The following is a 21,355-nucleotide window of genomic DNA, read 5'->3' as shown; positions in this document are numbered from 1 at the left end:
ATGAGCTTCACTGGAAAGTATGAACTCCAGTCCCAGGAAAACTTTGAGCCCTTTATGAAAGCCATAGGTAAGTGCCTGCATGTGCTATGTGCTGCTTTGCCTCTGCAGATCACACTGGTATTTGGGGGTCCAACTGATGTGCTGATGATGGAGATAGATTGAAAACATCTCTTAGATCTCCTGTTTCTGGCTGTCTTCTTGCAGTTGTTTGGGGTTCTTTAATGCATGTGCATGGAGATGTGGTCTCGAGATAGAAGAGAAAGCATCTCCCTGTCTGGTGGCTGGAGGCCAAAGGATGCTGGGTGAAATATATGGCTTGCAGGAAAACGGTCCTAGCAGGCTCTGCAGTCACAGCAGAGTGCTGCACACGTGTGATAACCCAGCAGGACCTTGGGGGGTCAGGGAGACTGCAGATCTGCTCCATCAAGCTTTGGTATTTGAAGGCGAGCAGGACATCGCTCAGCCCCCCCCATGCTGCTGCTCGGCAATGCTGTGAAGCACCAGATTCCACCATTCATCAGAAAAATCATAGAATCACAGAATGGTTTGAATGTTGGAAGGGACCTTGAAGCTCATCCACTTCCAACCCCCCTGCCATGGGCAGGGACACCTTCCACTAGAACAGGTTGCTCCAAGCCCCTGTGTCCAACCTGGCCTTGAACACTGCCAGGGATGGAGCATTCACCACTTCTCTGGGCAACCTGTTCAGTGCCTCAGCACCCTCACAGTAAAGAATTTCTTCCTTAGATCTAACCTGAACTTCCCCTGTTTCAGTTTGAACCCATCACCCCTTGTCCAATTGCTACGGTCCTTGATGAAGAGATTGATGAAGGGATAAGAATAGTTGGGGTTCTTTAAATGCTTAATGATGAATGTGGCTGACTACATTTCCACCAGTGTCCCTGCCAGGGTACATATTCCTGCAGGGATTCAGGACACTTTGCACTATTTCTGCACAGTTATGTGCTGCATGGAGGGGCTCTACCTGTCAGATCAGACACTATGCTTTTGGAGAAGACTTTAGTGAACTGGTTCTGAGGGACTCTGAATAAAACCCCACTTGGTTCCCTCATCCTGCCTCTATTTATTCCGTTTTCTCTGCTTGCCAGAGGAAGAAAGAAAATCAGGGTTCTTTCTATCTGATGATTAGGCAGGGAGGTGACTGTTTTGCTCCCAGCCAGGTCGGTGAGACAAGGGAGATGTCTTAGTTCCCACACATCAGGATGACAGTATGTGTTATTCTTCTTCTCCAATAGGCTCAGGGCCATGTGGCCTTTGGGAACCATCATCATTGCAAGGTTTTTCCACACTGAAATAGAAATCCGCCCAACTGTGGGTCCCCAAATCCTGCCACATTCATTCATTCATTCAAGGGGGTTGGAACTAGATGATCTTAATGTCCTTTTCAACCCAAACTATTCTATGATCCAGCAGCAGCAATGTGCCTACTGCTGGCTGCAAGATCCACCTAATGTCTCCTGTTCTTGGGCAGGGCTTCCCGATGAACAGATCCAGAAGGGAAAGGATATCAAGGGCACCTCAGAAATCGTGCAGGATGGGAAGAAGTTCAAGGTCACAGTGACAACCGGCTCCAAAGTGCTGCATCACGAGTTCACCATTGGGGAGGAGTGCGAGATGGAGATGCCGTCAGGGGAGAAAATCAAGGTGGGTGATCAGCTCCTCCTCTGCCATGGCTGCAGGGGCGCAGGGACATTAAATTCCCTTTCCAGCCATTCCCTCTGTACTTGAACAAAGGGAATGACGTGACCATTGAAGCTGACACAAGGAGAAGACCTGGGTAGTTCTGCAGCCTGGTTCTGTCTCTCGCAGTTTGCATACATGATTTCATATGACAGGAAGGGGCTAATTGCTGAAACCATGTCTGCAGATGTGACACCCCTGTCCTGCTCCCTGCAGGTCCTCAGCAAGTCTCTTAGGGATTCAGTCCTGAAAATAACAGCCCATTTCTGAGCCACCTTCCTGGGAATCTCAGAGCCAAGACTCTGAACATCCCATCTCTTTGCTTTTACATTGCAAGCTCCCCAAGCAGCACTCCTGCAGATGAAGCCTTACATTTCTAAATATTGAATTTCTACTTGAATTTCCAGTTCAGAAAACACTGGAAGAGTGTTTTAATATCCCATTTGTAAAAGGTGGGTAAAGATGCTTTGGGCTATTTTTTTCTGACAGCTAAAGGTCTCTAAGATTCAGGGTGGAAAAGAGTTGACTTTCTGTCATGTTGCAACACAAAACATACCCCCACCTCCATTTTGTTGACTTAAATATAGGGCAGGAAGTCAGCCAATAAGTCATAAACCAATAAATCTCTCCCTTGAAGTCCCAGTGGCTGTTAGCTTCTCTGCTAGCCTTTTCCACTGCTTCTGCTTACACTGGGTCAGATGATTCGGCAAGGTGAGGAGTTATCACCCTTGGAATGAGGCCATCTCCCATTGCTGGGCATTAGTTAGCAATGGTTCCTAAAATGTCAAGACAGTTGCATCTCACCTTTGCCTCAGGAGGAGAGGATATTGCAGGGAAAGATGGAATCAGAAGGGATGATCACCAAGGAAATGCCCCAGTGGTCTCTGGGAGCTGTATGATTTCCAGCATCACTGAAATCCCTTGTGCATAAACTAGGGGGAAACAGCTATTAGAAGAGTTTGACCGTCCATAGATCAGCAGCTCAAGGGCAGGTGAACAACCCTTATAGCCAGGCAGGCAGAGGAATAGAAATGGTTTTGCTGGGTTATTTATTTGAGGAATTCCAGTGATCAGTGATTGCTGCCCCAGTGCTGGTGCTTTTAGATGTGCATAAACCCAGCAGATGTGCCTGTCTCTGAGAGCTTTCCAGCCATGAGTAAATCACTAAAAGCTCCTTAAAGTTTCCCACCTTGATCAAGACTCCCCCCAGCCTCATGCTGTCACACTGCTCCCTGTCACCCCATCCCAAAGGAGGTTGCTGCAATAGGTGGGTGATGGAGAGGAGATGCCATGTCCCAGTTCTCTCCTTGGAGGCATGCAGCTCCTCTTGGTCTGGGTGCTGCATGAGGAGCTGCCCCAAGGAGCAACAGGGCTGCACGTAGGTACCAGCATTAGCAGGCTGAAGAGCCTTCCTTGCTCTCCCCCCAAACTCACGTGTTGGTGTGATGTCAAGGGATGCCAAGGATCCCTGCTCTGGCACATAACAGTGCATGAGTGAGTCTCAATGTGAAGGGGAAAGAATGCCAAATCCACATCTCAAATTAAAGATCCACACCCTTGTTGTGCTGTATTCACCACCAGCACAACCCTCTCTCCTCCTCCTCTCAGGAAAGCCAAAATGACCAGGGAGCAGCTTTCTCTAAACAGCTTGCAAGGGGATGGTGGCAGCTCAGTGCAGAAGGAGAAGGACAAAATGCTGGGGTTGAGATGGTCTCCAGCAATAACATGAATACCTTTGTCTCCTTTTACCAGACTGTTGTTCAGATGGAGGGTAACAACAGACTGATTACAAACCTGAAAGGGATCAAATCTGTCACTGAACTCAACGGAGACACCATCACCCATGTAAGTGTAGAAGAGAAGAACAATGGCTGAAGTAATGGTGCATACAGCTGCCTTTAGTGGTCTAGCCCTAGAATGCCTGTAGGGATGGTGGGGATCTTAGGGAGGTGCTGGGGATGAGCACTCAGGCTCTGCAGCCAAAGTGATCAGTTGGCCACTGAAGGCTGTTTTTCATTGTAGTCTGATACAAAAAGTACTCTTTAGCACACCAGAAGGCATTGCTGGTCAAAGCTTCATGTAATGAGGGCACATTCTCAACAACCCAGAGGCAGAGGTATGTGTCTGGGCCTGCCACTTTTAAAGAAGAGGTGCACCAGTTGAGGGATTATCCAGATTATCCCTGCTTGTTTTGGGGTACTCATGAAAAATCCAAAGTTTTAATAATGCAGTTTATAGGAGATAGCCTGGGGAGCAGTCCTGGTTTGATTTGCAAGACCAGATCTTTTCCAAGCAGAGTATGGAGCCAAGCACCATGATGATCCTTACGGGTTGGTTCCAAGTTGAGATATTCTATGAAGAGCTGACACTCTCCATTTGTTTTTCAGACTATGACCACTGGAGACATCACCTACAAGAGGATCAGCAAGAGAATCTAGAAACCCTGCACACACCAATCGTTTTACTGTGTAAAATGTGTCCATTAAAATAAAATTTGTATTAAAGGCCTTTTCATTATCATCAGCCTCTTCGCTGTTGCTATAAAGAGATGCAACACTCCAAAACTCACACAAGTCCTGGTAGAAATCAGGCAACGGGCTGAGCCAAGGCTGTGCTGGTGGTGGTGAATGGAGCTTGGCAAAGCGACCCTCTGAGATGTGGTCCAGCCCCTTCCTGGTGCCAGCATCCTGCTGGAGATGTCCCAAAGGGTCATGCATCCAAAGCTGCCCTATCTGGGTGGATGGAGGAGCACTGGGAAGGGAAAGTGCTCTGTTCCCTTTCCTTACTAACATGGACAAAGTGACCACAAGGTGACTGGCAGGGCCAAAGGATGGGTTGGTTTAGGTGGGCTCAAAGTAATGTTAGTGGTCCTGCCTGGAAAGGTGCCTTGGGAAAGCAACAAGCATGGAGGCAGTTTGGGTGTCCAAACCACCATCTTCATCCTCACACCTCTGCAACAGGATCCAGTCCTACAGGCTCTGGCCACTCCATCCCCATCTCCCCCACATCCCTTCTCACTAGACAGTGTTCAGGTGTCCAATGTGTGTCTCACCCCAAACCGTGACTGATAAATTGGGTTGAACTAGAATTTAACAGTTCTTCCAGGGGGAAATACAGGTTTTTTCTCCTGGTGGGAGATGGACAATGGTTGTTCACAAAGTAGACACAGAGGAGCACCAAAGTCACCCCTACGCTCTTGCTTGGTGCTGCAGGTTGGATGGAGATGTAGTTTTCTGATGCACACAGGAGAGGAAGCTCTTTCCTCTTAGCTGCTTTTTCCAAGCCCTGTGCTTGGAAGATAACTAGGAATTGTAACTGGAAAATGGATGTATGACTGTTGTGATACACCAAGCTAGGAATATGTTCTTAGAACTGCTCAAAGCTGATCAGGATGCTAGGAAAACCCAAGCACTTCCTCACCTCCACCTGCAAACTTAACACATGCCACTAAAGGACCAATTTATCCTCACGTGTATCTCTCCCATGACTCCTACCTCCTCAGTCTTTGTGCTACAGGCCAATATAGGACAATGGGGAATGGCTTTAACCTGCCAGAGAGGAGACTGAGATGAGTTCTTGGGCATAAGCTCTTCCCTGTGAGGGTGCTGAGGCGCTGGCACAGGGTGCCCAGAGAAGCTGTGGCTGCCCCATCCCTGGCAGTGTTCAAGGCTAGGTTGGACACAGGGGCTTGGAGCAACCTGCTCTAGTGGAAGGTGTCTGCCCGTTGCAGGGCATGGAACTGGATGAGCTTTAAGGTCCCTTCCAACCCAAACCAGTCTGGGATTCTATGGTTGATCCTAATGCTGAGAACTGAAGCAATATGGATTGTCACACAGGACATCAGATGGGCACCCCACGGACAAATAGAAGGGCTCAGCTCAGTAGCACCTAAAAATCAGATGTTGGTCTCCAGTCAACTCATCTTAGATCTGGACAAACATCAGCAAAATCACTGAGACATTTCAAAAAGGAAAAGCCCTGGGCTTGTTTTCTTGCTGTTCTGCTGAGGAACAGGTAGGGGATTCTTGAACATCTCTTCCCATCTCTTGGCTGCCACTGAATGTGGAGCAAACCAGTTGGATTTTGAGATAGACAGGCAGAGAGCAAAGACCTTTTATATCTAGAAATCCAGCCATTGCCTTTAGACTGTTCCTTAGCTCCACTGGCTGCCCACTGGCAGCAGATCCATGGACTATCCATATTTTGCTCAGTGCAAAATGTATCAAACACCTGTCTAAGCTGAAAGGCAGCACTGGAAGGCATTGGTGTCCCCTGCTCACTGCTTCTTCAGTTAGAGCAATGCACACAGCCAGTGCCCCACACCAGTGCAAGTGGCTTCTGGCACAGAGTCATCCCCTGCCCATCTGCTGCCATCAGTGCAGATATGTTCTGGTTTTTAACTAAGGAGACTCATTTACCCTTATTAATTTATCCTGATGCAGGAATTCCACTTAGTCACACTTACAAAGTGCCCACAGTTTGATGTGGCACCGGCATCAACTATAGATGGGTTTTTCAGCAGTTTTTCCATCAGAAAAGCACCACTTTACACAAAACACCATCTGTGGGTCTTACTCAATTCCCATTCAATGCCCACAGGCATACAAGACATTTTGGAACCAGCTTCCCACGTTTACCATTGCTCGGGCAACCACCCATGGACATCACTGGAAAGAAATTCTGTTACCACAGAGAAGTGATGAAAAAAAAAAACCAAAAACCATGTAGGAAAGAACTCATTAAAATGTAACCAATGATTTCAAGACCAGGAGTTGTGCAGAGAGAAACAGGCCTCCAATAAGAATGTAAATAATTCTATAACAGGCGGGTTTGCTTTGGTTTTTAATGCTAGTGGTAAAAAAACGATGTTGTTTCTGTCAAGACCTCTTCTGCTTTGAGCCTTCAGAACACGTTTCAGGACTCTCCCCCAGCAGCCCATGCTGTCAGATTAGTGCCACTGGGAATGATCCTTATGGATATATCACATATCACATTCCCAATGAGCGGAGGTGCCACAGGTGATGTTACGCCACAGGAATGAATCTGTGTCAAGCTCGGGGTTTATTCCTTCTTGTGGAAGAGGCCTGGTGAGGTCTCATTGCTGGGTTCAGGCATGACTTGAATCTTTTGGTTTTTGAGGGCAGCTTCCCTCATCTTGTAGTACATGAACTCGTTCTGCTGGAACATGCGCAGCTCCATCTCCGTCTGGACACGCATGACCTGAGGGACACAGCACAATGATGCAGGAGATCTCAAAGCAACTGAATAACACACTGCCTAAAAATGGGAACCATCCAGGGGGGCTGGAACTAGATGATCCTTTCCAACCCAAACCATTCTGTGATTCTATGTCATAGGCCATGTAATGACTGATGCACCTTACTCTAGGTGTCCCACCAAAGCTGAACGGACACAGATGCCCAGTTCCATTCTCCAACCTCGTTGCCTGTGTATTGTGAAGGTACCTGCACCCAGCTCTTCCACAGGCTGCTGGGAAGCCTCATGCTCCCAAACCTGGTGCAGGACCTAGAGGTGATGCTGTGCAGAGCCAAGGAGTGAGTGTGCTTCCCATCCACACCCTGAGGCTGACCCTTGATGTGATCCAGCACTGGAGTAGAGGGCACCTCATGTGGGAGGAGACAGGGGAGAATGAGGGAGATGCTCAGCCCCTCTTCAAACACAACACAGTTGCACCCCCTGCACCCCAGGATTCACCATGAGCAAAGTCATTCCTAGTGCTGCATTATAGCAGATGCTCAGAAGGGATTTTAGGAAATCTTTTTATGCCTGTCTGTATATTCAGTTTATTCAACCCTTGCTTTAGAAGCACAGACATAAGCATATGCCATGTATCCACTATCTTCCTTCTAAAATAGGTGGGAAGGGAAATATAGAAATGGAGATGCTGCTGTCTCACCCTCTGCTATACGTAGAGAAACAGTCAACAGACAGGTTAGCTTTAGGTACTAGGTACTCATTTTTCTGGTGATATAGAATTGCACTAACAAAGGTTATAACTCTGCTATAATGGTGACTAGGACACCAATAAAGGATTTCATTTGGTATTGTGCAATTTTTTGGCTAATAAAAGAGAAAGCTGTAGAGCGAACAGGTCACATTAAGTGAGTTAAAGACTGAAGAAATGATAGATTCCCAGCTGCAATTGCAAATAGTTCATCGTATCTGAGCAGATGCAATTCCCTGGGATCTGCAGCTCTTGACCTCAGCTAGGAAATGCACTTAGCAGTCATTTGAGGGAAAAACACATTGCAGCTTACAAGGACTGGGGAGTGATAAATAAAGAAGAATGGAGACTGATAAAGAAAATCACTGATAAAGAACCTCTACCATAAGTACTTTGGTATAGTCAGATTGCAATGTCATCCATCTCAGAGCAATGAAATCAGGCTGTTTGAAGAATGGGAGGCTCTGTCCTTGGGCACAGCAGTTTCAAAGGAGATTCAGGGGCTCAGTGGTCGTTTGTAATGTATGTCCTGGTGCAGCATTAAAGCTATTTTTCAGGGGTGAAAACAGACACACATTTCCCATCAGACTGAGACACAATCTAGAGGAAACCACAGCACTAGTAAGAAGCAGCCAGTATTGATACATCTCTCAGCTCTTATGGATGGGTTGTTCCTACAGCTTGAGTGTAATTTTGCCCAGACAGACAGCAGAGACAACACAGAGATGACACCTACCTCCAGGTCTTTGGTAATTGGGTGGGAAGGTCCATGGGTTATCAGGAGAATGGCATAGGCTTTACAGATCAAGCCATGCCCAGCCTCAATGAGGCCAGCATGCCAGTGAGTGACTCCTGCCCGCATCACAGCCATCCCCAGCTGTGCGTTGTTGGGATGGTATATCTTCCTGGAAAAACATTGAGTAATTTGAGTTCAGGAAAGATCCAGGTTCCCAAATGTTCCTCAGTGACATACGTTTGTCAGGGAGCTGACTGTTTACCCAAGTGAAAAGCCCATTGCATTTGGTGCCACTGAAATGGGCAGCCCTGCTTAGAAAGGAACAGGCGTGAGTTATATGAGGACACGAGTTATATGAGGACACGAGTTGTGAAAAGAGGATGAACAACCTGCAAACAGGGAAGTTGGGACCTGGGCTGGAGAATGCCAAGCTCTGTCGTTCCGCATTATTTTGGCAGAAACAAAATCCAAATCTGACCCTACAGCCCAAACGGCATCAGCTCAACTTCAGTCACTCAATGAAGAGCCTAAACTGATAATGCAACAGCCACCAGCTTCTCATTCAAAGTGAGGAGAGAAACAAGTGGATCCAAACCTACAGAAATGCTCATCTCATGCCCTGGAGATGCACCTCTGCCTCTGGGGACTGCCAGATCACTCCCCTGTGGGCAATAGCTGAGGTGGGAAAAATGAAACCTGCCCTCTACATCCAATTTTAGCAGCCAAGGCAGAGTCAGAAGCTGCTTGGACTTACCTGAAAACCTGCCTTCAAGGGCTTATTTGGCATATTGAACTGGCAGCTCTTAAAGCAAGGAAGGGAACTGGGAGCGAAGCAATTTCCTCTGCCATTCAATTAGCTTAGTGCCAGGGCTGGGACATGATGTGGCTTGTCAGGCCTGAAAGCCAGGGAGGTGACTCTGTCACCCCTCTGAAAAAGAACAAAATATCACAGGCCTTTTGGGGTAGAACTGACCAAAAAGACAAGTAATGGGTATGAGATGCTTTCAGCAAGAGGGTGAATGAGATGATGAAATGGACTTTCCTCTCTTTGTCTATGGTTTCCATCAGTCCTGTACTAAAACCTCAGTAATAATAAAGCACATAATTATTATTGGAAGGTGTGCCCTGGATCTATGCAAACTAAGCCTGAATTTCTTTATTCTCACTGAGCTTTTACCACAGGACTTGTGTATACTAATGAGCCAAGCCAAAATCCATGTGTTATTCAAGAGTGAAGGGATATTTTGAGTGACAGGCATTTCACAGTTTCTCTTTTGTCTGCAACTTCTCCTTCCTGCAAGACGCAGGGGAACAGACCATCCCCTGCAGTGGCAACCTCTGTCCTGCACCCAGGCTCTGTGACTTGCTACCAGGGCAGCCCTGAGGTGCTTCTGAGACAAAACAGAAGATGTACCCAAACCATTTACCAGTTATAGTTCAGTGAATCAAGGTGTTTCGGAGCTCTTATGCATTTAAGAAGGGGTCCTCCTCTATGTGGTGATATAATCGGGTCCCAGCCTGAATGCCAGAACTGTTGCCCTGATGGGAGCAGGCTAAGAAAATCATTCTTATAACTCACTGCCTAACGTTGTGTAACCACAGAGGGCTGCCAGAAATAGGGCACAGACATACATGTAGCCATCCACCATCTTCTTGGCATAGTCAGCTGCTTCCTCAAACATCTGGAGGTAGGAGAGCACCTCGGAGGCAATGCTGAGGATCCTCAGGAGGTAGATGTTCGTGTCCCCCAGCACAGGCTCCTGTTTCTTCAGGCACTCACGGCACATCTTCACAACCTGCACCCAGAGGAAGGAGGGAGAAGAAGGGCAAATCGGAGCAGCTTCAACCCTGAAGCTACCACACCAAAGCCCTGTGGGTTGCATGGTCCATACCACTCCTAGAGGCCAAGTCAGCCTCTGCAGAGGTTGGGAAGATAGGATATGTTTTGGTTTGTTGAAACATCAGCCTAGCAAAGTGATTTATGCTCAGCTTTCCCTGTCAGGGTTACATTCATAAAACTAGTGAGGAAGAAGTGATGTCAACTGCTCAGGAGAAGAAGGACCCCAGGAGGTTATGTTTTGTCAGATACTGAGTGCCTACAGGACTCTTATACCCCAACACCACCCACCCAACCTCTTACATTCAGAGCAATGAATGCTCTGAATGACTCCATGAGGCTGGAGACACGGAGCTGCACCATCACCTGCCTGTCTGCTCAGCTTGTCACGTCTGCACCTAGCCATGACCCAATGTCCAGATTTCTGCCCTGGGGGACTTCAGCCTTTTCCCAAAGCAAGTTCAAACCCAGATGCTGAGGTCAACCTGGAGATTTTCCTCAAGCTGTTATGGTCTGAAGAGAACAATTAAATATTTCCTGGGTCAGCAGAAGAGGGAGAAAGGACAAAGTGACTTGAGTTTTCTCACCCTTTGCCCTTGTGATTGTGCTCTGGTTTGGATGTGGGTCTCCCACACCCTATCCTCAGCACCCATAAATGAGCAAGATACAGGAGCCAGGAGGTGAAGAGGAGATCGAGAGGCAAACAGTCTACAGTTTGATGTGCAAAGTCTCCTGACTGTCCTGTTCTCTGTACCTGACAGAGCTGACTCATTACACACGCCCTGTAACTCATGGTTTTTGCCTAGAAGGCCCTTGATTTAACACCTGTGTCAATTGCAGGTGATGGAAGTCACCTGAATCTCCTTGCATCATCACTACAATATAAATCAACCAGCCTGGGATGTTGTCTCAGACACGGTTGGACTTTGCATAGGGCAGAAGCAGCATCAGCTTCTGCAATTTGAGCTGACAAGAGGGCAGGAAGCACATGGGGATGTTCATTTTACAGCAGTGGGGGGTTGTTTCATCCTTAAATCATTGACATAGAGAGACACAAGACCTGCTTTCCCTGGCAGTGCATGAACAGCAAGAGAGCAAAAGCACCAGGACTCACCTCGTGGTACAGTCCCTCCATGCGCGCCTTGTTGATCTTCTCCAGCGTGTCCTTGGAGAACTGGATCACCTCCTTCACCATCTCTGCAGAGGGCTGGGGATAACGTCAGGAAAACCAGTGAGGAAAATGCACTGCCTGACACGTGTCAAAATACCCTGATTGAAGGGATGCTTAGTCCACAGTCTGGGAACCCAATGCAGCTCAGTGGGATGCTTCCCCTATCACCTTCTTATCACTGGTTGTATATACCAGGGTGCCTCTCAGACCCCTCCAAGACAAAGCTGAAATGGTCCTGCACATCTGACATGCATAAGTGGGTTCCTCAACCCTTCTCCCCACTTCTCTCCCTCGGAAAAGGGACAGAATGGACCTTGGACCTGTGGTGTCTCTCAAGATGCCAAAGAGGCTGTGAAAGCCACCAGTTGGTGTGTATGAGGTGCTCCTAGTGCAGCTGCCTTGGAGAAATGAGGGTCTTGAATGAAAGATGGGTGGAAAAAGGATAGGAAAGATAACTAAATTTTACCCACTTTGAGAAATACTGTCTTTAGGTCTAAACACCATGAGAAGGTTGACCTAAGATTTCAGCTGCACCCTGAGAGCGAAATGTGTCTTGCCACACACCTTACTGTGTATTTGAAGACACGGTGCACATCTAGGCATGCCTGGCAAAACACTAACCAGCTCATCATCAGCTGCCTTCATTCAATGCTGAAATGTAAGATTATGATACCCAGAACCATCATTCATCTTCCTCTTCTCCAAAACTTTCAAACTTGCATTTTCAGACTACTCTAGCTATCATAACCTTCTTTTTTGTTAATAGGAAACCTGAAATCAGCCCAGGACTGACTCCAGGAGCTTGCAGGAAGAGCCTGGTGTGGAGACATGCAATAGAACCAGAGCATGCCTATGTGCCCAGCAGCCAAGAAGGACCCTTGGGTGCACATCAAAAGCAGAGACCCAACATTGCAACAGAGGATGCAGAGATTTGCAGCCAGGACCATAGGACTGTCCTATTGCCTTTTTTCCACATGTGGTCAATCAGATTTTTGAGGAATCTTTGAAATTCAGCAAGCTGGGATAACCTCTTGGAAGTTTAGCATGAAAGGAAAACCAGTAGCTTTTCAGAGCCATATACCCCCCATCTATTTATGGGTACATATGTGTTGTGGTTTAAGCCAAGAATGTAACTCCCATGGTTGAGATAAGAACAGACAATGTGTCTGTGGTATGATGTATTATTCTATATTATTAGACTGAAGCTGTCATAGCTAACCAGATTTTGGCAGCTGTTTGAGCAGCACACACGGTGTCCTAGAGCACGGAGCCCATTCAAAGGCAATGCTAACATCAGTGCAAATCACATGGTTATACTGTGTGAGTAAAGACTCCCAGAATAGGCACTGTAAACAGCACTTCCACAGTGGCTTTGTCTAATAAACATCTTATTGCATTTACTAGATCCCTAAGTCTGTTGCCATTATAACCAAGGGGAACTTTCTCCCAAGTAACAAGTGACAGGATAAGAGGAAACGGCCTCAAGCTGCACCAGGGGATGTTTAGATGGAGCTGAGGAACAATTCCTTCCCCAGAGGGTGCTCAGGCATTGGAACAGGCTGCCCAGGGCAGTGCTGGAGTCACCGTCCCTGCGTGTTCACACCCCGGGTAGACGAGGCCCTCAGTGACACGGGTTAGTGGTGGTCTTGGCACTGCTGGGAATGGTTGGACTGGATGAGCTTAAAGGTCTTTTCCAACCTGGTTGATTCTATGATTGTATTTGGAAGGGGTGAAAGACTAGATGTCAGAGCAGCTGCTGAGGATGTAAGCTGTCAATCCTGCATGTATTCATAGCATTGTTTCCATGCAGCTGTGAGTGTTGCTGCCCTCAGGCACACAAGCCTGGATTCAGACAGTGCGACACAGCCGTGCTCTGCCGGTGAGGTCAGCCTGGATACTCATTGTGTGTGCAGGGAGTGTATTTTTAACAGCTGGAATCATGCACCTTGCACAGTTACAGGCTTTTCCTGCATGAGCACTTCAGATGGTGGAGGACATTCGCCCAAAAATGCCTGTCTTCCTGCTGTGTGCTGCAGAGCAGCTCTAATGCTCACACAGAGAGGATGGTGCATCTCATGGCTCAGTCAGGGCTTGGTAGCAAGTGTTCTGTGAGAGTCGGGATTTCTTTCTGGCATCCACTGGAGGAGGTGTTTGAAAATACTTCTATGGAAAGTCAAAAATGCTTCTGCATCCAGCACTGAGCCTAGAACCGCTTTACATTGCAAGTGGGGCGTCTCAGTAGTCAGGATTAGCTGTAAAATGAGGTTTGATAATTTGATATTGGGATTATATAGCAGGGTCTTTTGCACTAAATGAGAACCTGACCCAGCAAATAAAGGGTCTCCTCGAGTCCCATGTTCTATCTCCTATGGGAACTCCCTGATACCAGCTTGATCCTGTTTCTCCAAACCATTCTCAAGGAGAGACTCCGCAATATCCACCCTTTCCTGGCTGCCACCTATATGCAAGAAGGGTCACAGGACTGAGCTTGGCTTTCTGGTAACTGCTGAGCCTGAGGCTTTTGTACTCCTCTCCTGGTGGCAGTGCTGGTCTGAGGTGATGGTTCCTCATCCCACCTTTGCTGTTTGGTCTTGCTGCACATCAGCCCCTGAGCAGTACTCTCTGATTCACTTTGTGACTGCTCAATTGTGCAGATCAATGACTTGATAATACACTAAATTACCCTGCCTTGCTTTGCCTTCCCTTATACACTTTGTAAAGCTTCCAGGAGCAGAGACCTCCTAAGCTAACACTGCCACAGGGGACCAAAAAGTATCCACAATTACATCCTTGGGCCAAGGATGGTTCCAAGAGGAACCAAAAAGAAACACTTAGAGCTACCAGCATGTTCATAGACTGGAACTGCTGGCCAAGCAACACATCCCACTGCCACCAGCAAGACACAGCCTTACAGCCTCCCACCCCGTGACTTGTGAGACCTCCCAGGAAAACACAACTTACTTAAAAATGAGCAGTCGAACATGTCAATTCTTCACAGGCTGCCCACAGTAACCATGCACAAATGTCAAGTGATGGTGCCTGTCCCTGTGACAGGCTTTTGCAAGGAGGGACTGGAATTGGAGGCTTCCCACCTTCCTGGAGCCAGTGTGATGGTTCATGTGTTGCAAACCACACAGCCTCAGCAGCACTGGTTAGTCCTGCCACCATGAATCCCATGCAACACATTTTCCTTTCTGCTGTTCAAAGCTTTGATTCCTTTTTAGTTCCTAAAAAAAACCACCCCGAAATCTAAATGCCAGCATGTTTCTCAGCTCTAGACCTGATTTTTAATGTTTTACCATTCTGCTCATTGACGGACTTTTAAGTTAGTGCCAAGGGCAAATTTTGTGGGCTTTTTTAAAGTAAAAACTGCATTTATGTTGATAACAGGGATTATAGAATCATAGAATCAGAGAATGGTTTGAGTTGTAAAGGATCTTAAGATCATCCAGATCCAATCCCCTGCCATGGGCAGGGACACCTCACACTAGACCATGTCACCCAAGGCTCTGTCCAACCTGGCCTTGAACACTGCCAGGGATGGAGCATTTACCACTTCTGTGGGCAGCCTGTTCCAGTGCCTCAGCACCCTCACAGTAAAGAACTTCTTCCTTAGATCTAACCTGAACTTACCTTGTTTAAGCTTACACCCATCACCCCTTGTCCTATCACTACAGTCCCTGATGAAGAGTCCCTCTCCAGCATCCTTATAGGCCCCCTTCAGATACTGGAAGGATGCTCTGAGGTCTCCACACAGCTTCTTGTCTCCAGGCTTGGCTGTGCATGGTGGGTTTGAATTGTTGTACTCAATTGGGGTTCAGTTCTGTTCTCACTTTTTACACTGGCACTAGTCAGGCTTCTGCCAACATCTGACTCTTTCCTATTGAGTGTCCCTGGGCTGAGGAACCACGGTCACAGTGACACACAGAGACACAGCCAACTCTGGGTTTGGACACAGCAGGACAACACATACCTTGCTTTCCCCCTGCTTCACCGCCAGCATCAAGTCATCCTTGATCTGCTTCTTGCAGTGCTCGCAGGCGCAGTCGAAGTAATACTGCTTCTTGAGCTGCTTCCGCCGCTCCTCGCTCACGTTGAGGAAATCCACATAGGAAACAGACAGCTCATCCCCTGGGGAAATCTTGCTTAGTGCCCGCAGCTCGATCCTGAGTGCAAAGGAGATGACATGTGGACTGGGAGAAGCAGCAGAAGCAAAGGCGCAGCCATAGAGCCGTCAGGGACAAATCCTGCCCCAGCCTTGCAGAGGAGTGCCCTTGCCCTGAGGTGTGCTTTAGCTCTTCAGGGAGACAATGCAGAGATGGACAGCAGTTTGGTTATCTGAACACAGAGTAAAACATAGTCACACCAGTTTCTCCTGCCCCTTTGCAAGTCCCTGGCAGGGATATGTAAGGATCTGAGCTATAAACAGATTGCAGTCCATTACTTCATCTGGATGAGGGCTGAACACAGACATAAACTTCTGCAGATCTGCAGAAGAAAGCCCTCAGATCAGGAGTCCCCAACAAGCCTTGTAAAATGCTGAGTTTGGGCTTTGGGTCTTTTTTTAAGTACTGCTTTGTGTGCTACCCGCACATCCCTGGCCACACTCCCAGATCCCAAGCTGAGCTGCCTTCAGTATCATTTTCACTCCAAAAAGTTAAGACAAATTCCCTCTAGGTGCTGGGTAAGAGATGCCCTCACCCTGTTCATGCATCTCCACATAAAGGCTTGGAAATAATTCTCTGGAAATTGTCTGGGTTTTAGTAGTTCATTTGATCTGATGCCTATTGCTACTATAAACCACAACTCAATTACCAGTCTTTGTCACTAAGCCAAAATCCATGGGAAACGCTTGACGACAGGCTTTTAGAAAGCCAGACCTTTGCACCTACCTTTCCCTCATGTAATTCCCTGTGAAGGTCTTAAATAATGTGGACACTTAAAACTATTCCCTGCTGTTCCAAAATATGGGCTAAATCTCCCAGTTACTCTGGGCCATCTCTCAGTTGCAGGGGCTGGACAGGCTCAATTGAATGAAGAACTTGGCTAGAATGGGAAAAAATGTCAACAAATACCAACTGTGAGGTGGTGCTTCTGTATCCATCTACTCCCCCATCTACTAGTGACTCTACCCATGGTTAGAGATAATTCACTGCGCTTGAGACCAGTGATCTTGGGCTCTCTGCTCAGACCCATTAGTTGGTTACACATATTTTTGCAGGTAGGAGTACTTACAGGTTATCAAAATGAAGGCAGTCTCATGGTCTGATCTCCCACCCTACCATGAGGTCCATCCCAGTCCTGGGACTCCCTCACTGTGGGTAGCATGACTTGATCATCCTCCCGCTGAGCTCAGCAGCGTGTCTGATATACATGCCTGCTATGAGATGGACCTGGGGGGACCTACTGGCTCCCATCTGAACACAGGGTGCTTTAGATGGGATCCAATGAAGGTCTCACAGAAGGCATAGGACTCAAAGGTCTCACCTTTGCTAACTAAGTCTTTTTGGAAGGACATGACTTTCTCTGTGTGATCGTATTTCTACAAAGGGATTGTAATTCCTGTTTCATTCCCTTGTAATTCCCATTACAAGCTCTCCAAGGGTGTAGCTCTGAGCTCTTTGGCTGTGCTAAAGCTGCTGTGAAAACTACTCTCTGAGGCTGGTCTTAACCTTCTTTGGGTGTTAGATCATAGCAACAGTATATTTCATCCAAAACTTATCACTAAACATGCCATCGTCACGAAGAGCAGCTCTTAGTTATGTCGCAACCACAGGAAGATGACAGCTGGAGAACGATGTAACCTCCTGCTCCAGGAGAAAGTGCATGGAAAAGAGCAATTCCCATCAGAAAGGTTGACACATACACACATTCCTGTTCACACTCGACGGGATCCTCGTTAAAGTGAGTCATGCAACCAGAGAAGCAGAATCAAGCCTCTGACTTTTATGATGCCCCTGATAGCCTAAGCACGGTAGGTATATTTTAAGCAGGCCCCCCCCCTTGTGTGGAGGAGTTTGGTAGCGTTTGGGATAAGCCTGGAAACACATGGCATATTTTAAATGCTATAGTTAAAGAGACACTGTCAGCCAAGAGCACCCCACCAAGCTCATCCTGTGCTCTTTCCCCAGTGCCTTCCTCAAGTACTAAGGACCTTGAAAGCACACACACAGACATAGTGTGCCTGATAGCTCAAAACACAAATTGCCTCAAAATAGCAACTCTAATCAGAACTGAAACTCATTTGCCCCTTTTTATCCTATCTATAGTGCACCAAGAAGGTGTCAGTGGTGAAGAAGAGCACTTGTAAAGCATTTAATGTCTTATCTGAGGAATTGTGTGTTTGCTTGAAACTAGTATTTAAAGACAACAGTGTCCCTTTAACAGGGCTAACTAAAATATACCACATGCAGTGAGCTAAGCAGAGAACTTTTCTTTCTTTACATATATTTTTGTTATTTCTTTGGTTTGGATCAGGTAACAGTGGCATCATTAAAAGGTAAAACATTAATCAGGTATTATGATAAAAGAGGATGAAACCTACATCTCACAGTACTGCTACTGTAGGCAAAGTATTCAACAGGCACCGTTTGTTGCAGAAGAAACGTGGACTATTTAGTATGTCAGTAATGCAACCATTTCTCATCCTCTAACACGCAAGGGTTTATTTTGGGCTGTACAAGATTAGCAAGACCTTGTTCTGACTTTCACGCTCTTGCCGTAGTCAGGGGAGGAGAAATGAGAAGTGGAGAGGGGAAATACTGACAGGGAGGAAGCCAAGGGAGAGGGTGGGAAGGCAGATAGGGAATTCACCATAGGAGAGACAATCACAGTATTACCACTACTGTTTTAATGTACTACAAAATGCAGAGTTAAGTGAGGTTTGGGTTTAGTGGGGCTTTACACAGGGGAGAAGTGAATCCCCTCGGGCTGTTTGCAGCTTTTCCATTAAACACAGGACATGAGGGGTACAGGGCAAAGGGAGAGGATGATGCTTTCGAGACCGACCCACCTCATCTGTGTGTGGAACATTGATCTTACAGCCTCATGACTGAAAGACAAAACAAACATCTGCAATTTACACAGGTGCAAGTACAACAGAAATATGGGTACACAGTGTAGGGCATCAGGACATCATCCTGACAGGAGACAAGGGCTTTCCTGTGCTTGGTTCATGCTTCATTGCATGAGAGCTTCACTTCTGCTATGCTATCACTGAATTGCCCATCACTGGTCCATAAAGGATTTGGTGGAGAATTGTCCCATGCTGTGATTTTAGGAGGGGCCTTGGCCAGGGAATGTTCAAAACCCACTTCTGAGGTTTGGCAGGCACAAGGGGGCTAGTTCTGCACAGAAGTGTCTCCACTGACATTGGCAGTCATGCTCTCTAAGACACAGCTTGAAATGGAAATCAGCCTGGGATAGCAGCAGCAAGGACTATGCTCTGTGTGATGAGTTTAGTGGGTCCTCAAGTCCAGTATTGTGCCTTGATAGATACAACAGGGGCTTATCATCAGGCTTGCACAGGAAGGTAAGAAACCTTCATAATTCACTTTGCCAATAACCAGATGGTCCAGTTTAAAGTCAGTAACAGGATACATGTGGGAGCTTCGACAAGCTGCCAGGCAAACAAAATGCCATTCCTCTACTTACCACCCAGAAATTCAGACTTATCACTGCTAGTTCCTCCTCCACTTCCCAGGCTGGGTGGAGAGGCTTTCCATCATCCCACTATGGATCTGATCCAGGGTAATTGGCTACCAGAGCACAGACTCCAACCTAACTTTGGATCAGACCCTGTTTCCCAAGATAAGTCATCCTAATGCAGTTTTGTTTTTGCTTTGCTCGTTTATCAGCTGCTTGATAAACGCTTGTGTAGTTTTATCAGGTAAAACCAGCAGCAACAACAACTGGAGTGCACAAGCAATGTGTTAGTTCAAGAAGGGGAGGCTGGGGGGTTAACTTAGAGCTCTAAGGTTTGCTGAACAGTTGTTTCCACATCCTTAGTGGAAAATCTGGATGAAATACTGTGGTTGTGCAGCTTTTGACACACAGTCAATGTCTTACTCGTGATGCAACTTGATGGATCAGGTGCAGTTTATACCCATTATGTCTTGGAGACTGGGAAGGGCAGAACATCCATCCTATGGGCTGCCCCAAGCTCTGAGAGCAGCAGCCTCCACTCCCAGCTCTGTTGAAACATTCCTGCATTTCCCACTTAATCTCTTTCCATCTCATATATCCCACAGAAGTTTTCTTACAACACTTGGGTGGGAATGCGGAATGCCCAGCGGCTTCGGGCATCTTGCACTCGCACGTGACTTGGTTTGAGAAAACCAGTCCCAATTGTCATTAAGATCCCCTTGCTAAAGAGTTAATCAGTGATTAACAGAGATGGAACACTCACAAAGATGAAGGTTGTGTTAGGAATTGTGTTATAAACACATCAGCAGATAGTGATACACAGCTGATTGCAAGCTTCGGTTATGAAAAACTTGGACTGTGGACCTGATATTATCTTTAGTAATTTATTAATCATAATTGTTCCTTAAATAAAGCTTTAATATAAGGGGTAATCTAGGCAGCTACTTAGTACTTTATGTGCCTATTGCAAGTCTGGTTTCAAACCTCACAGAAACCAGGGAAAAATCCAGTTCACTGGATTTGGGGTCAAATCTTGTGTATTTGTTTAGTGCATTGGATAATAATGAGAGAGAAAACAGTTCCTCTTTAAAAATAAACTCCTGATATATCTTTTCCTGAGCTAGAGAAGGAAACAAGAATGGGATGACACTGTGGAGTTAGCAGAGTCTGCTGAGTTGCCTGTTAGGATGCATCCTCACTGTGCCTGAGGAAAGAAATCCACTCACTTGCCATTGTTGAAGATGACAGTACAGTTGGGCCAGCAGTCATGGTTGACCTGGCAGAGGTTGGGGAAGATTCCCACTCCAACAGCCTGCAGTCCTCTTTGGTCACTGAGGGTAAAGCCGTTGCAGTTGATCTAGCCCCAGAACATAGGAAGGAAGAAGCATTAAAGGAGAGAAAGCTTCAGGATTTCTCAGTTCTCACTGATGCTTTAGAAGAGGTATATCTCCAGCATTCCATCTCCAAACTTCAAGGAGAAAGGAGTGCCTACAAGATCATTGCAGAAGGTAGTTGTAGAAACGACATCTTTAGTTGGGATAAAACATCAGAATAGAAGCAACACAGGAGTCACACAGATGGACCAACCCAGAGCAGAGCTGAGTAAATGTTGCTGAATATTTGCTGTTAATATTCATTTGGGATGTCTAAGATAACTTGGGGCTGACCATGCACTGGTTGCCTTAGATTCACTTCCTGCCAATAATGCAGAGAAAGGTCACAGGAAAATGAATTCGAGGCCATTCAAGCAGAGTCCTGGCAGAAAGCAAAGTTCATGCTTATTAAAACAGGTATCAGTTAGAAATTAACCGTGTGAGCTGCATTCAACCTGGTCATGTTTGCTGTGTTGCCCACAGAGCTTATAAAAACCAACTACTACTGTTTGAGTCCCAGATCATTTTCAGAATGACTACTTTTGCATGACATTTATACCGAGAATGAATTAGTACACTTTTCTGTACAGTGCATTACTACCATATATGAATGGAACAGGTTTTAGTCACAGGCACTACAAAGGAAGTATTTGCAAAGGCAAAATGTGATAGGATTTAATAGGGTATAATTAAAGCAAATAATTAACTTGGCTGCTAATTATTTTACTCTGTTAATAGTTTTATTTCCTTTCTTAACTGATTCTGTACTTCATCTGTACTTCCTTACTTCTGCACGGGCAAGCTGTGCCCATCACTAGCAGATAGATCTTCCTCTGCCCATTGGACTGCAGGGAGGTGTTTTCTCTGCAGGGTGGATACCAAAGGATGCAGTGTCCCCTCCCTGTGCAAATCCAACTTCTCCATCACA

The 21,355-nt window shown here is 46.6% G+C and overlaps 2 protein-coding genes across 2 annotated transcripts; one reads left to right on the top strand and one right to left on the bottom strand.

Annotated features, from left to right (window-relative positions):
- FABP1 (fatty acid binding protein 1, liver) lies at positions 1–4,139 on the top strand. The gene is made up of 4 exons (XM_010019878.1): positions 1–67; positions 1,493–1,665; positions 3,454–3,546; positions 4,089–4,139. The coding sequence occupies exons 1-4, from the start codon at positions 1–3 to the stop codon at positions 4,137–4,139; spliced, it is 384 nt and encodes a 127-aa protein (XP_010018180.1).
- A 2,328-nt stretch (positions 4,140–6,467) lies between these two features.
- SMYD1 (SET and MYND domain containing 1) lies at positions 6,468–20,411 on the bottom strand (the record flags this gene model as incomplete). The annotated part of the gene is made up of 7 exons (XM_010019880.1): positions 6,468–6,921; positions 8,403–8,571; positions 10,035–10,198; positions 11,354–11,446; positions 15,384–15,576; positions 18,423–18,461; positions 20,281–20,411. Coding segments are annotated over 7 exons (948 nt in total), but the record flags the coding sequence as incomplete, so codon positions are not given.
- Between the last annotated feature and the right edge of the window lie 944 nt (positions 20,412–21,355).

Source organism: Nestor notabilis, unplaced genomic scaffold (assembly GCF_000696875.1).
Source record: "Nestor notabilis isolate BGI_N333 unplaced genomic scaffold, ASM69687v1 scaffold5148, whole genome shotgun sequence".
Lineage (NCBI taxonomy): Eukaryota > Metazoa > Chordata > Aves > Psittaciformes > Psittacidae > Nestor > Nestor notabilis.
Note: the sequence above shows the minus strand (reverse complement) of the source record. Positions and strands in the feature narration are given on the sequence as shown.